We start from the raw sequence: 16,106 nt of genomic DNA, 5'->3' as shown, positions 1-16,106 counted from the left end.
TGAGGGTGTAGATCAGCCTGTGTTTTGAAGGGCTTCTGACTTTCATAGTCTTTAGGATTCAAGTTGTTCCTGGGATTTTTCTTTGATCTTTCCAAAGAAACGTGAGCAATGCATTAACGAATCAGGGCCTTGCACGTGCTACATGGGGCTTTTAGGAGTACATTTGTATCAGAGTATACATCCCAGCTTGCATGTGGTGCTGAATGCCTTTGTGCTTATCTGTTTTTGTCTCTGTCCCCCACAACCTGATAACAGCCGATTCTGGTGACCAGGACGAGCACACTCTCCAGGAAGCAGCACTCTCATCTGTGAATAGTAGCATCGCTGCTGCTCCCATCACGGACCCTTCTCAGAAGTTCCCTCAGTACCTACCTCTTTCTGCGGAGGATAATTTAGGTCCTCTACCTGAAAACTGGGAGATGGCCTATACGGAAAATGGAGAAGTCTACTTTATAGAGTAAAGTATACTACTCTTTGTACCCGAATCTCTCTGTCTCTTCCACTTCCTCCCTCTTTCTGTCACCTACAGATGTAAATCGGATCTGAAAGAACTGATCACTCACTGATAGTATTCTTTTTAAAGGTTTAACAGATCTTTGTTAAATAAACTACATATTCAAACACAGATGTTAATAGTCTTAGGATTTTATAAAATTTTACTTAATCACAGAAACAAATATACATATATAATGCAGAACATGTTCATATATTTCTACAAAAGTGAGGTTCTTTATATACTCTTCTGCAAGTGTTACTGTTCTTCTGTTGTTCATCAAACAGTAGAAATTTCATTCTGTATGAATATAATATAACAGATATAACTATGCTTCTAAAAATAGTTTAATTGGCCTTTTTTGGTGATACCTAAAAACATGGTGAATGTCAGTAATACAATGAGTCAAAATACAAGCTGACTACTGCTGGTTAGGAAATCATCCTATTTTAGATTTTCCTGAATGGTTTTAATTGTAGGTATTTTTTCCTTTTCTGCTAAGGTTGTTTGTTAAATGTTTAGCTGTATAGAATTGTATGGCTATATCATCCTAATCATTGAGTCAGAAGAGTTTGAGGAACCATAAGATTAATAATTTCCCCCAAAATTAGACAACAAAATCAGGATATATATACACACTCATATATATATATAAATATACAGACTGTATTTAGCATTAAAATTATAAATTCTTTGCTTGCTTTTTCATAATTGGGCTGTGATTTGCTTACTGTTGAACTTTAAGATTTCTTCATGTATTTTGGATACAACTCCTTACCCTATTTGTAATTTGCACTTTCTACAAGTCTCACTATTCATTGTTTCACTGTGGTCTTTGCAGAGCAGAAGTGCTCAACTTTGAGGAAATCTAATTTATCACATTTTTTTCTTTCACGTAATAGCTAGGAAATCATTGCCTAACTCCAAGTCATAATGACCTTTTTCCTATAAGTCTTTTAGAAGTTTTATAGTTTCATACCTACGTTTAGGTCTGTGATCGATTTTAGTGTTTTTGTTTTGTGGAATTGAACCCGGGGCCTTTACACTGATGTACACTTCCAGGCCCCATCCAACCCCACCCCATTTAAAATTTTGATATAGTTTCTCCCTAAATTGCCCAGTCTGGGCACAAACTTGAGATCTCCTCCCAGCTTCTTAGAAGACCTATGCCACTACACCCGACTTCATTCTTCAAGTTACTTTTTTAGTAGTTGGCTTATGGTTTACCATAAATATCTTAATGATGTGTTTAAAGCCAGCGGAGTATTTTGAGGTAAATTAATGGCAGTATGTCTTTTATTGTAATAATTTTTAAAAATTTAACCATTCACTGTATATTCTGATCACACTGTAAATTTGTTCTGTAGGTTGAAGTTGAAAGTTTACTTGTTAGATGAACAATAACAGAAGAGGGAGTTGTAGAAGAAAATATGGAACATCACACATATGTGTACATTTGATTCTGTGACTAAGGAGATAAAATTGTGTGTATGGAATCTGGGGTTATCTATTAATAGTTAGATTTAAGTACAGAATTTATTTTCTAACCACATCCATTTCCTTGGGTTTTGAATTTTTTATACTTAACATTTGTTTTCTAATTAGAAAAAAATAATTTTAAAAAAGTATAATTTTCCTAAACAGTGAGGGAAACGCTTGGGTCTCAGAGCAGCTTCTTTAAGAAGCTTCCTGGTGAGAAATCTGATATAAATAAACAAGAGCCTCAGTCTTACATTCCAACCAGAGGGAGGGGACAGACCATTTTTCTTTCTCATGTAAATAGAAAGTCTGTACTGAAGATGTGGATGAGAGAAGCATTTTCCTGAGAGCTAGAGCAGTACAGCAGTTAACACCTGAAAAATCCTGTTATCTTCATCACCTACTAGTTATGAGACCTGGGAAAGTGGAGTGTACCAGTTTGCATCTCAGTTTTCCATATCCACGAGTGGAAGAAATTCACGAAACCTACCTGCCTTGTTAGTCAGAGAAATAGAGGAGATGGAAGAATAAAGGATTAATGAGTAATAATGAGCTCTCATTATTATTACTGTTGCAATTTTCATCATCATCGTTTGTGGTTATTTCAACATTGTTAAAATAAAAACGGATGTCAGCTAAGCTCAGGGTTTGTGCTTAGCCTTTCAAAAACTTGCTTTTGAAATTGTGTCCATTAGTAAGGAAGAATTGTGCTGAGAAAATGACGTATAACAGAGGTGTTCCTGATGCAGAATAATGTGTGAAACTTAAGTGCTTGAAAAGGAATCTACCACTCACCTTGCCAAAGATTGGATTGAAAACTTTTAGAAAAGTTAGTGGTTCATGAACTGTTAGCCTTCAGAACTGTGGCCACTTGCAGCAGAGTGCAGTGCTTTGCTAATTTTCAAAACTTAATTTTCCCTTCGCTGTTATAAGTTCAGTGTTTCACTGGCCTAAGGTTTAAAAAATTATGCAAAACCGTGGCTGTGAATAGTATGAGATTCCATTCTGAAGCCTCAAGTGCCATAGATATTAAGGAGTTAAAAGTACAGTGCAGTGACAAAGTGCTTGCTTAGTATGTGCTCATCCCTCATTCCATCCCCAGCACCACTACATGAATAAAAACATGCCATTTATATTTTAGTTTAAATTATATACCCTGGTTCCTGAGCTTTCAAGTGTCTTTCATTCTGAAAAACAATCTTTTTTATCTTACATTGAATAGTAAGTTATATTTCATTAGACTTGGATCTGCTTGCTGTGTGTGTGCATGTGTTGTGTATTAGTTTTATAGTTTGAGCAAAATCTGAAATACTGGAAATGAAGAGACCTTGGATACTGTATAGAAAACAACCTAAGAAAACTGAAAAGAGAAGCAAATAAAACCAGCTGCTGTAGAGCTAGAGCGTTAAAGGAGTGACTGGTGGGTCATTTCTGCGGTTTTCTTTCCGTGTCATTCAGCCCAGACTTGGAGCTAATGAAGCCAGCAACCCAGAACTAGCAGCAGATACTGATATCAAAAATCTTAATGGAAGCCTGCTTTTCAAGGTGAAGGGTCAGGAAAGGAGCATCCTACAAAACAGGAGATTTTACTGAACAGCCATTATGTTCCAAGCAGCAGCACAGAATAGCCTGTGGTCCTACCCTGTGCCCTTTAGCCAAGGTCAACATGGCCATCCTGCCGGGCTGCTGGTGGAATTTAATTGTAGTGGGACAGGAATCAGCACTGGCTTTTCCCCACCTGGATTCTGTGGGACCCCACGAGGGGAGGCTGACTTCGTCCATACCTGTGGGGATCGGGGTGCTGTCTGAAGAGGCTTAGAGAGAAGTCAAGATTTTCAGCACTGTCCAGTGGAGTTCACCCCTTCTCCATAGAGTCTGAGGCTGAGCTGGGAGCAATGGGGAGACACTTTTTCCCCCTTAGGCTGCTCTGGTGTCAGCCAGGCTTATGGGGGCTCTGGAGCCACCTTTCCCATTCAACAGGGGCTTCACTGTCTACAAAAGGCCAGGTGAGACCAAACTGGTAGTAAAAGATAGTACATCCTTTCCTGTCTGGAGTAGCATGTAGGAAAGCCAGCAAAAATAGAAGGTTTAAGTAATACCTGTAGTCCTGTACTGTAATACCTCAAATAGCCAGGTAAAACAAAAAAATCAGTTCTTGTTCCAGGAACCAGAAAGATTTCAAATTGAGTGAAAAAAAAAAAAAATCAGATCTCAACACCAAAATGACAGAGGTGTTTGAATTATCTAATAGAAACTTAGCCATTACAAAAATATTTCATGAATAATAACAATTATGCCTGAAATAAATGGAAAAATAGCACATTTCAGCAGAAAAATAAAGTCTTAGAAAAGGAATAGAAGATTAAAAAAAAGAAAAATGTTTGAACTCAAAACACCACAGTCAAGGGCAGAAGATTTAGCTCAGTGGTGCCGTGCCTGCCTGGCAAGCTCAAGGTCCCGAGTTTGATCCCCAGTACCAAAGGCAAACAAACACAGTCAAAATAAAAAGCTCCAGAGATAGATTTAGCATTATCCAACTGTTCAATAGAAAAATGAAAGGGAGAGGAAGAAATCATGGGCTTGAAGATAGAAAATAGAACTTACCCAATCTGAAGAACACAAAAATGACGGGAGAAAAAAAAAAGGAACCAACTGTCAGGGACTTCTGATCAGTGACAAAAGGTTGAAGCTATGTCCTTGGAGCCTTAGATGTGAAAGTGGGTGAGACTGGCAGGAAAGAAAAGCTCTTGGAGAACTAATATCTGAAAGTCCTCCAAAGTTGACAAAGAAATGAACCTATAGGTTCAAGAAGCTGGATAAACTGAAACAGAATAAACCCAGAGAAAGCACACATTATAGTCAAATTTTTGAAAGCTAAACCCAAAAGTTCTAAAACAAACAAGAGAAATTACAGCTTGTATATGTGAGTACAATAATCTGAATGACAACTCATTTCTCCTCAGATGGCAGAGGCTAGAAGGCGATAGCACAATTTTTCAGGTGCTAAAAGGAAAGAAAAAGTAACCCAGTATTCTACAGTCAGTGAAAATATCCTTTAGAATGAAGGAAAAATAAGGGTATTCTTACATGAAAAAACTTGAAAATGTGGGACCAGAGGCCTACCCTAAAAGAATGACTAAAGGATATTCTCTAACCAAAAAGGGAATTCTTAAAGAAACCTTGGAACATTAGGAAGGACAATATAACAATGAATAAAGTAAAGTTACAAATAAAGATGATACATTTTTCTTCTCCTTGACTTTTCTAAATTAAAGATTAAAGCCCAAATAACACTAATTTCCCCAGTGTACATAAACCTTATTTTTAGGCAGTTTTCTTATAAATGAAGGAGAGAAAAGGATTATAAGTGAAGATGAGATTTGTATACTTGAATCAAACTTGGGGAGGAATGACTACTAGACTGTTATTGTATGTATATGTGTGATATGTGTATATAAAACCACTGCTTAAAAAGCTGTACAAAGAGATATACTCAGAAGTACAGTAGATAAATAAAAATGAGATTCTAAAATTGAGTAACCCAAAGGAAGAAAAGACAAATATAACAGGAAAAAGAAAACCAAAAAAAGAGAAAGCAAAGTACAAGACAAACCATAAAATTATCAATAATTATGTTAAATGAAGTAAACTAAATATAGCAATTAAAAGATCATCCACAAAGTAGATTAAAACACCTACCTAATTATATGTGTCTACAAAAACTTATTCCGAACACAGCAAATATGTTGACCGTGAAATGTGGGTAACTATATCTTACAAATAATCAGTAAAAAACAAGAGTTGCATATTAATATCAGATAAACTGTTTAAATCTCCAGACACTTAAAAAGTATATAGCACATTTCTAAAAGAAGACCTATGAGTCAAAAAAAAAAGTCACAAGAGAATTGTTTTAAAAATTGAACTAAATGAAACTGCAGCATATCAAAATGGATGGGACATAGCCAAGCCAGTGGTGAGAGGGGAGTTCACAGCACTGGACATGTACATTAGAAAAGACGAAACCCTAAAGTCAGCGATCTTAAGTCCTTACCCACAGACTCTAGAAAAAGAGTAAATTAAACTCCAGATAAGCGGATGGAAGGGAATGACCAAGAGCAGAAAGCTATGAAACAGAAAGCAGAGGGCCAAGGGAGAAGACTGGTGAAACAAATGGCCGATCCCCCAAAAGGTTAATAAGACTGCAGAGTGTCCGGCAAGACTAATGAGGGAAACTAGACATCACCAGTTGTGGGAAAGAAACAGAATTCTGCAGACATCCAGAGGGCAACAGGGAGTGCTGCTGATGAATATACACACACGTGTACACTCAGAAAAGGGGGAAGGTCAATCAGCATAACCCACCATATTAACAGGCTAAAAAATGACAAAGTATGGCCACATTAAGGCAGAGAAAGCATTTACAAAGCTAAGTGATTGTTCACAATAAAAATCAGAAAACCAGAAGACAAAAATATTCTTGGTTTAATAGCGAGCATCTGTGACAAACCCACAGTTAGTGTTATACTTAATCATGGAGAAATGAGTACCTTCCCTGAATGTTTGAGAAAAACCGAAGATGTCAGCTCACACCATGCCAGAAGACCACCTGATTTTAAAAGACCATAAGGAAATAAAAGCTATATACTTCGGAAAGGAAGAAGTAAAACTGATCCTCTTTGCAGATTACATAATTACATAGAAAAAAATGTAAAGGTACCCCAGAAACTCTCGTAAGTGAGTTGAGCAAGGTTTCATGAAAGAAGATAGGCACGTGTATACTAGCAGTGAACACTGGGCCACCAGTATTTGAAATGATACTTATAGTTGCTCAAAAAATTATACCTAGGTATTAATCTAATAAAAGGATTTTGTATGCTGTAAGCTGCAAAATACTGAAGAAGGAAGTCAAAGAAACTTTAAATAAATGAAAAAACTTTTAATGGATTGGAAGACTCAGACTAGCTCAAAATGTCAGTAGTTCCAAAAGGTTTATTGCATTTCTTGTCAAAGTCTCAGGTGTTTTGTGGATATAGAAAAGTTTATTTAAAATATATAATTGTAAGTACAAAGGAACTGGAAGAGCCAAGACACTCGAAAAAGAAAACAGAGTAATCAGCTTACTCAGTATGAAGACTTGGTACTTTGCCACAGTGCTAGGACTTTGTGGTATTGTAGGGGAATAGACATGTGGATCAGCAGGAAGAACATAGAATGCAGGCTCAGCAGGTTTCTGAGAGAGGCATGACAACAACTCGTGCCAAGAAAGATAGTGTTTCTAATAAATGGTTCTTGGGCAAGTGGACAGCCAATGGCATAGAAATTAACCTCAACCCAAGCCTTACATCCTACATGAGGAATTACAAACACTAATCTGAAGTATAAAATGTAAAGCAATAAAACATTTAGAAAAAGAATCTTTGAAATCTAGGACTAAGCAAACATGCCTAGGCTTGACATTAAAGGCATGATTCTCCAAAAAATTTAATAAATCCAGCCTAGCTGAAATGAAAAATTTTGATTTATAGAAGACGCTTAATAAAAGGATAAAAATACAAACTACAAACTGAGAGAAAGTATTTGTAGACCCCATATCTGTGAAAGGACTGGTATCTAGAATATATAAAGAACCCTCAAAACTCAACAGTAAAAATAAACTATTCAGTTAAAACATGGATTAAAGACACAAATACTTTGTTAAAGTGAATATATAAAAGTCAAATATGTATATGAAAAAATATCCAACACCTTTATCTTTAGGGAAATGCAGATTGAAAGCATGAGATGTCATTGTATACCTTTCAGGATATCTGAAGTAAAACATGACAGGAGTAAATAAGAGCACATAGGAAATGGGTCACTCACACTAACTGCTGGGAATGTAAAATTATATAACCTTCTAGAAAACAACTCGTAGAAAACCAAACATGTAACTTCTGTTCAGTCCAGCAGTTGCACACGTGATTGTTTATCTCACAGTAGTACAAACATTTATATAAAAACTTGTGTATGAATGTTTATTGTAAACTTATTTTGAATAGTGAAAATCCAGAAATGCCTTTCAGTGGTTAGCTGAGCACATCCATGGCATGGAATACTACTCAGTCATGAAAATAATAAATCATCATTGATAAGCATAGTAGTCCTGATGAGAATTATGCTGAGTGAAAGGCACCAATCCTAAAGCATTACATGCTGTGGTTCCTGACATTCATGAAGTAACAAAACTATAGAAATGGAAAATAAATTTGTGGTTGCCAAGGATTAAGAAGAGGCTCTGGGGGCTGGGTATTTAGCTCAGAGGTTCGGTGGCCTGCCTTGCAAGCACAAGGACCCAAGTTCAACCACCAGTACCAAAAAAGAAAAGAAGAGGCTCTGGAGGAATGATGAGATGGGAACCCTTATTGTCAGGTGTGTGACAAAAAAGAATGTCCTGACAGAGCTTTGTGGTAGTGTGAACGTTCTGTATCTCAATTATGTGGATGTGGGTACCCTAGATGTCAGTGTACAGTTCTATGAGGCGTTACCATTGATGGTATTAAGGTTACGGTGTGTGGGCTCACTCTGTTATTTCTTATAATGGCATGCAAATCCATACTTATTTCAAAGTAAAAAGTTTTCTAAAATCCTGTACTGGATAATCATCTCTTCCCATAATGACCAGTGTCACTGTAGATTGTGCAGAGCAAACAGTACAGACCGTGGATTCTAGTGCAGTACTGTCAGGGTTGATTTCCAGTTCTGGTCTCGTGTCCTCACCTCTCTGTCCTCATTTTAAGAATCAAGCTATATTGGCTGGGGATTTAGCTCAGTGGCACTGTGCCTGCCTCCTAAGCACAAGGTCCTGAGTTCAATCCCCAGTACTAGGGGACGGGGGAGAAAGTCAAGCTGTAGTGATATATAAAACACTTAGATGCTGATAGTTGTGAGTGGTCAAAAATGTGGCAGTAGTGGTAGTTACTATAGTATCTTTTAATTCTCTCTTTTTTTTTAACATGACTGAGCTAAGAGATATACATTTGTATCTTTTGTTTGTCACCTATGCCATAAGTTTTTTCTTTAATAATTCAAGACACTAAATGAAAAATACTCTAGCAAATACTCCACCAATACTTACAAACTTTGAAAAAGAATTTGTCTAAACCATTTTTTTTTTTTTAAACAGGCTCTCGCTATATAGCCCAGGTTGGCCTTGATTTCATGGCTATCCTTCTGCTTTAGTCTCCCTCATGCTGGGATTATGGGCATGTGCCACCATGCCGAGCCTAAATTGTGAATTCTTTTTTTCTTAATTACTTGTTTTCATGTGTGCATGTAGCCAGCCAGCCTGCTGGACTTGGAGCACCTTGCTCAGCCGTTAGCTGCAGTGTAGAGGCAGCGCACAGGCTGAACTGTAGCCCTATGTCTAGATCTGCTGCAAAGTGCAAAGGCTGACCTCTTCCAGCCATTGTAACACAAGTAAAGGACAATACTGTGTCCTTGGGGATGTTTCCATATGCTTCTCTATGTCAAAGGCCCTGGTCACTGTTGAAATGTTCCATCTGGAGCTGGACTCTGCTCTCCCTAAGGCAGTTGGGTGGCATGTTTAGTTTCTCCAAGCTTTTTCTTGGTTCAGATTCTATTCCTGTTAGGTAATTTTGGGTTACCATCAGTATGCCTAAAGTCTAACTTAGCATGCTGTGATGAACGATGTGTGTTCGTAGTTTTGAGCCACTTGTGAATTGCAGTAGTTTGACACTGTCATGAGGATGCTTGTGTAGTGTAATGAGTGAAATAGTAGCCTTCATTATGAATTCCAGCATCCGAAAATTAAGTCAGAGACCACTTTAGAAAATTTGCTCTTTGGCAAATGTGAAGTCTAACATGATAAGTCTAGACAAGAATAGACAGTACAGGCAAGGCATGTTCTTTGTAAGTCAGTTTTCAAAAATAAGGCTGGTGTTATCTTATAAGCTTTCAGTAATTCAATGATTCTGTCTCAGGTAGGGAAAAATGTCTCCCCAAGACTCTCTCCAAGAAAAGTCCCAGCTCAGGCTCTCTTCTGGTATGGGTTTGCTGTTGGTTCAGGTGTGTGTAAAATTCTTCTGCAATCAATTTTTTTCTTTTTCTTTGGTTTTTAAACAAATGCCTTGTTTTGTTTCTGAATTGCAGCCATAACACGAAAACAACATCCTGGCTAGACCCTCGGTGCCTGAACAAGCAGCAGAAGCCTCTGGAAGAGTGTGAGGATGACGGTAAGAACCCCAGATCCCCCTTACGTGAGTGGGCTCACTCGCCTGTGCAGATTTTAAAGCACGGTGGCAAGGTCGACTGTTCTTTATCATTGAGTTTTTAAAAGGTGATTCGGTTCTAGGAAATGCACATGGTCTTCAGAAGAGCAGCTCATTTTCAAGGAAAGGCAGGTGTCAGCTAGTATCTTGGTTGGAAATAGAAACTGAGCTCAGCCAAAAACTATTCAAATTCTTCCTCTGTCCAGTCACATAGAACAGAGTCTAGGAGTTGGTAGGCTTAGAGGATCCGTTGATATCTTTATCACCACACCTCCTGGACCATAGCCCGGTGTTATCAAAGTCATGGAAAAGCTTCAGGAACTTCCACGTCTTAGGTTACTTTGTCATTTCCCCAGTTTGGGATAGGGAAGCAGATCTTGACATGGTTGGGAACTGCTGTAGCTGAGGATATTCTGTAACATCTGAGGGTACACTTTTCTGAGAGGCAGGCTGAGATGTTACCTGGGGCCCCCCACTCCTCTTACTTTGGGACACTACAAGAGTTTTTGTTGAAAAAGTTTATTCCAAAGCTTTGAGAGTTTTTAATTATTTACCCAAAATGAAACTTTTAGAAAATGAAGACAGTAAATGTATCACTTTTCAGTGGCGCACAAAAGTTTGTCCCATGTTCTGCCAAGATGACTTCTTCTTGTGGACTTACTAAAAGGAAAATGGTTTATTTTGCTGCCCGTCACTCAGTTCTGGCATTTGAATTAGTATACAATGACAGAATATACATTTTTTGCTATGACAAAACTTTATTAATTCATCCTATAAGGAAGAACTGTGAGGTTTGTCTGAAAATGGAAGCCAATATTTTACAGTACAGTTCTGTTGAAACTGTGTACTCCGAGCTTATACCTGGAATACATGTATATGTGGTTAGTCTCCATGTATACATGATTTGTACACAACATGAAATGAATGCAGAACTCTGTATTTGTCAGAGTGACTCGTGGAAATGCATGTCCTTCTGACTGGGCGAGAAGGACCCAGGTACTTGTCTCACTCTGGTGGCTTTGTGCATTGCTGAAGGAGTAAGGGGCAGTTGTGAGCAGCTGTTATTTACATGTTCAGGAATAAAGTACTGTTCTGATTATTCAGAGTCCATTTAATATAGACTACATAGGGACCAATTTCCAAAGATCAGAACATAAAACATGCTATGCTATAAAACTTTATAGAGAAAAATTTAATCTTTATTTGATGGCTGATGACTTTGAAAGCAATTTTGTCTCAGAGTCTTTTATGTAATATCCAGTGTAATTACACTGGAAACACAGGAAAATGCCTGTTGATATACATTTGTAGATGACAGAAGATTGCAAGAGCTTTGACTGAGAAAAAGTATTAGTGGAAGAAAAGTATTGAGAAGAGTTACTGTTTTTGTTATGAAATCTTACAATGTTGAATACTTAGAATTCTTATCATTTGTGTTAGTTATCTCCTTTACCACAAGTATGTATTCGTACCAAATGTAGTTATTTTAGTAATTATCCCGTCAACATTCAAATTTCTAGTAGAAATTATATGTGTATCTGTGTGTCTGTACACACAAACAGCACAGATAGATTATGACAAATATCAGTTTCATCTTTTATTGCCACAAAGCTATTGTGTGTCATTGTTTTTTTGTTTTGTTTTGTTTTGTTTTGTTTTGCTTTTTGGTACCCAGGGACCAAACTCGGGTCTTTGTGCTTGCGAGACAGGCAGTGGAACCACTGAGCTAAATCCCCGGCCCGTGTCATTATTTGTATTTTGACACAAATTGAGAATACTCTGTCAGCTACAAATACTATATTTCTTTCTAATGCTGTAATTCATTTGCACATGGGATGTGACAGTAAAACATCATAGTAAATTATTATAAAGACTTTCTATTTCCAAAAAATGAAAAATTGGCTTTGAATTTTGATTTTCAGGGTATTCATTGCTCCTTGGGTTGTTGCTTTGCCAAGTTCTACTATAAGCCTCCAACATTGCTTCTGAGCTGCAAAACAGTGTTTTAATCTGTCTGATTGTTAACCCAACTGAATATCTCAGAGACTTCAAACTCAGTCTGATTGAAACCAAACTAATGATCTTTTCAAAAAAAAAAAAAGAAAAAACTTCCCTAAGTTTTCCCTATCTCAGTTGAAAGTAAATTCACACACACTCAAGAGTTTCATTGGTCTGTAACTAACTACACACCCACTTCTAACCCATGAACCTTTAGAATCACTTGATCTTCTAAATATTTTCTTCACCGTCTCTACCATTTCTGGTCTAGGTCACACATGGAGCCTGCTGCTGTCCTTATGCTGTGCCCAGAGCACTTTTTAGAATGTAAATGTATACTCTGGTTTCTCTTCACACCCTATAAATCTTTCTCCTTTTTAACATATAAATGTATTCTTGTCCTCACTGACAAGCCCCAGTGAGTGACTGCAGTCTGCTCTGTGCGAGCTGTGGCCTTGCTTGGCATCTCCAAGCCCTGTGTAGTTGGAGCAAGGCAGTTTATGTATGAAATGGTTGCTCTCAGTAATGGTTAAAATATTTTACTGTCAGCAAGAGGAAGTCAAGAATGGAAAGGATTTTCACCTTTTACTTGCTGAAATCACCAAGCACATTCTCATGACTTGGAAATTGCATACAAGAAATACAAAATCAGGAAACCCTGCTTCCCAGGCCTCGTCCAGGGCGGCATCCAAGCCTCGCCTCTCCTGTGTCATCGCCATGACACGAATCATTTGCCTAGCTCCTTTGGGAAAGACGTGGAGTACACTGTACACTCTGAATCTGACCTCACCCTCCATGTTTCGGGGCTACTTACTTGTAAGTTAAATAATGCTTTAATGATGGGTGTAATTGCCTCATTGATTAGAGGATTGTTGGATTAAAAGGACTAATAATGAAAGCTCTAGCAGCCTTATTTGCTGCAAATAAGGTCTACAACAAGTGACTTCCCACTTAAGAGCATCCAAACCACAAAGGTATTTATCATCTTTTACAGCCCATCAAATCCTGTGTAGATATGCAAGTAAATGAGCCATAGAATTATTTTGCCAATATCAGCTCTTAGTATTTTGTGCTTTACCTTGAGGTTCAGAGTTATTAGCCAAGCCAGTGAAATAAGCTACATTCAGGTAAGGACAAAATGAAGTGATGTGTGTTTGCTTGTTTTTCTAAGAGGAGTTTCCTTCTTGGTGCTGGTGTCTGAATTTTTCTTTCTCTCTTTCCTGTCTTATTCCTGCTGTTCCTTTGGAGAAGAAGGGGTCCACACCGAGGAGCTGGACAGTGAACTAGGTAAACCCTCTGGCAGCTGCTACTGCATGCTTACCTGCATGGGTCTATCTCCTGTGAGTTGCTTAATCCCTCTGTTTTTTGAGTTTGCATCTCTTCATTCCAGTTTATCAGTGAAAGGGCAGACAGTCTTATAACCTGTGGGTTTGACTGCAAGCAGCACACACAGTTATAATACATTTTATCTGCACAGAAAGTGCGAATGAATTGAGAGGAGAAAGAAGTTAGCAAATTGGTGACAGTCTTGTAAAGTGAGGACTGGAGAAGAACCGAAGTGGTACTGGCCATGGCACTTGAACTCCCGTGTAACCTGACTCTGTCATTTTTCTGTTTCTTCAGTTTGGATGGTTATCTGTATAAGTAATTCCCCCCACAAAAGCAAAACAAAGAAAATCCACAAGACTAATTTAATGCTTATTGCAGGAGCAGTTGCCCTAAAATTAATTTGCAGTGATTATCTGAATAGTTAATAAGTCCTAGGATCACGTGGTTTTTAAGCCATGAACTTCATGTTGTTGGCCTTGGTGTAGGTGAATGTCTTGGAAACTATAAACAGTGTTTACCGGTGGCATTCTCCGTAAAGGTTATGTATCAGTGTAAGTCAAATCTCAACTATTCTGGCTCTTTTAGCTCATGAGTAATATATATTTGCAGATAATGCCAACATATTTTTTCTTTGCTATTGGAATATACTGAATTATAATCTTGCTAAATTAAAAGTTTTCCATTCAGACTTGAACAACACTAAATAAAATTAGTTTTCATTCCATGAAATGCGGTTCCTGAAAGGTAGATGGGAAAACTTAAGGTTGAGCTGCAATTCAGACAGAAGCCTTGCCCTACTGGAAATTGACTGTAGATATATTTTCTAAGTAAAAGATCACTCCTATTCATCGATGTGAACAGAACCAACCTAACACTATCAAATTGTCCTGGCATTTTTAAGATTGTCTTACAACCTAAAAATACAAATGTAATTAATAAATTATCACTTCTATTTGGTTGCATGTTTTCTGGTTACATGAAGAAAATATTGGTCACCTGGAGTTGTGATACAGAATTTAGCTCTGATTTTTCTTAATGGTTGTTAAGAAAATTACAATTGATGACCATGCCCACAGTGGTTTGTTACTTTGTGTCTGTGGTTAAAGATGTTTAATAAGCTGTCCTGTGGTTCATGCAGTAGGAGTGACTTGTGGGCCACCATGTATAATAGAACAATTCAGACCTGATGTTACTTTTAATAGTTTTATTTTAGTGATAAGTGATATTAGATAACATAATTGAAAGAGATGATGCCAGGCTTTTCATAAGCAAAGCAGATGTCTTCATCATTTGCTAAACCAATTTCCACCACTCTGGCTCCCTGAGTAATGTGTGCATGACACTCTGGGGGCAGGGACCCTGGGGATGAGGGAGCCTGTGTAGGAGCACCACTGTGCTGCACCTGTGGCAGTGTGAACGTCGGAATCCCGAGAGCGACTTTTCCACATTTTCCTCAGTGTAGTCGTGACGTGATGGGACGTCCCTGTGGTGTGGAAGACTCTGAAGGTGAACTGCAGGCGTGCACTTGTGTCCCTCCATGCTCAGGCTGTAACTCAGGCACATGGTGTGGGGTGACTGTGAGCTGTCCCGGGGCAGACTGGATTGCGTGGCTTCCGTTTACTGGCTCTGTATCCTCAGGCCTGGGGCTGAAAGAGGTGCTGTTTCGGTGCCCACGAGGAAACTTCATGAGCATATGTATTGCTGTTGACCCTGCAGTGAGCACCTTTGGGTTATGGCTTCATTATTGACTAATTCTAGCATACTTCCATGCAGCACTCTGTCCCTTTAACATGGGATGGGTAGGAAACCCGTCCTGATCCTAGAGTAACTGCTGCCTAGCAAGAGCTTGCTCTGTGCCAGGTGCTGTGTTCAGTAGTTTACAGATCTGCTCATTTAACCCACAGTTGACCTTCAAGGTGCAGTAAGAAAGATGTGGTTTGGAGACGCTAGGGAACCAGCCCAAGGCCACAGAGCAGTAGAGTCCAGTGGCTGCAGAGGCTTCTTCCCCAGCTGGGCAGTGCCAGCCAGGCCTGAGCCTCAGGTCTCCATGATAGGCTGCGTGGTCTCTTCCGCCCCTGATGGTGGTCAGACACGAGGCCTGCCTTTCAGGGGTCCTCAGCGTGTTTATTTTTAAAAAGTATACCGTAATCACTTTATGGGCTTAAATATTTTCTGCCGTTTTCATTTTTTTATAACCAAATGGCAGATTCTAGGACAAACAGCTTCCTTTTTAAAAACCAATGACCCATTTCTATTTTCAGCTTTAGGAGACTAATTCCTGTTATTAAGTTAATCGCTACATTGGAAGTAAGAAATCTCTTTCCATTCAAAATGAGATTTAACTTGAAAAACTGGAAAATTTCTGGAGGTAGTTCATCTGTTTCAAAAGTGTTTAAATTTGCTGGATGTAGTGGCCCAAACCTGTAATCCCAGCACTCGGGAGGCTGAGGCAGGAGGATCACTCTGAGTTTGAGACCAGCCTGGGCTACATAATGAGTTCCAGGTCAGTCTCAACTACACAGTGAGATCCTGTCTCA

The 16,106-nt window shown here is 38.4% G+C and overlaps 1 protein-coding gene across 1 annotated transcript in view; it reads left to right on the top strand.

The window, feature by feature from the left end:
* Window positions 1-16,106, top strand: part of Magi1 (membrane associated guanylate kinase, WW and PDZ domain containing 1) — a 577,911-nt gene that overhangs the window by 490,486 nt on the left and 71,319 nt on the right. Inside the window, exons 5-7 of the mRNA XM_033757021.1 lie at window positions 256-457; window positions 10,124-10,206; window positions 13,492-13,527. Coding sequence (XP_033612912.1) covers window positions 256-457; window positions 10,124-10,206; window positions 13,492-13,527 — 321 coding nt within the window. The remainder of the gene's footprint in view (window positions 1-255; window positions 458-10,123; window positions 10,207-13,491; window positions 13,528-16,106) is intronic.

This window comes from Fukomys damarensis, unplaced genomic scaffold (genome assembly GCF_012274545.1).
Source record: "Fukomys damarensis isolate Sample0158 unplaced genomic scaffold, DMR_v1.0_HiC HiC_scaffold_28, whole genome shotgun sequence".
Lineage (NCBI taxonomy): Eukaryota > Metazoa > Chordata > Mammalia > Rodentia > Bathyergidae > Fukomys > Fukomys damarensis.
The sequence above is the reverse complement of the archived record's forward strand: the minus strand, read 5'-3'. Positions and strand labels throughout refer to the sequence as shown.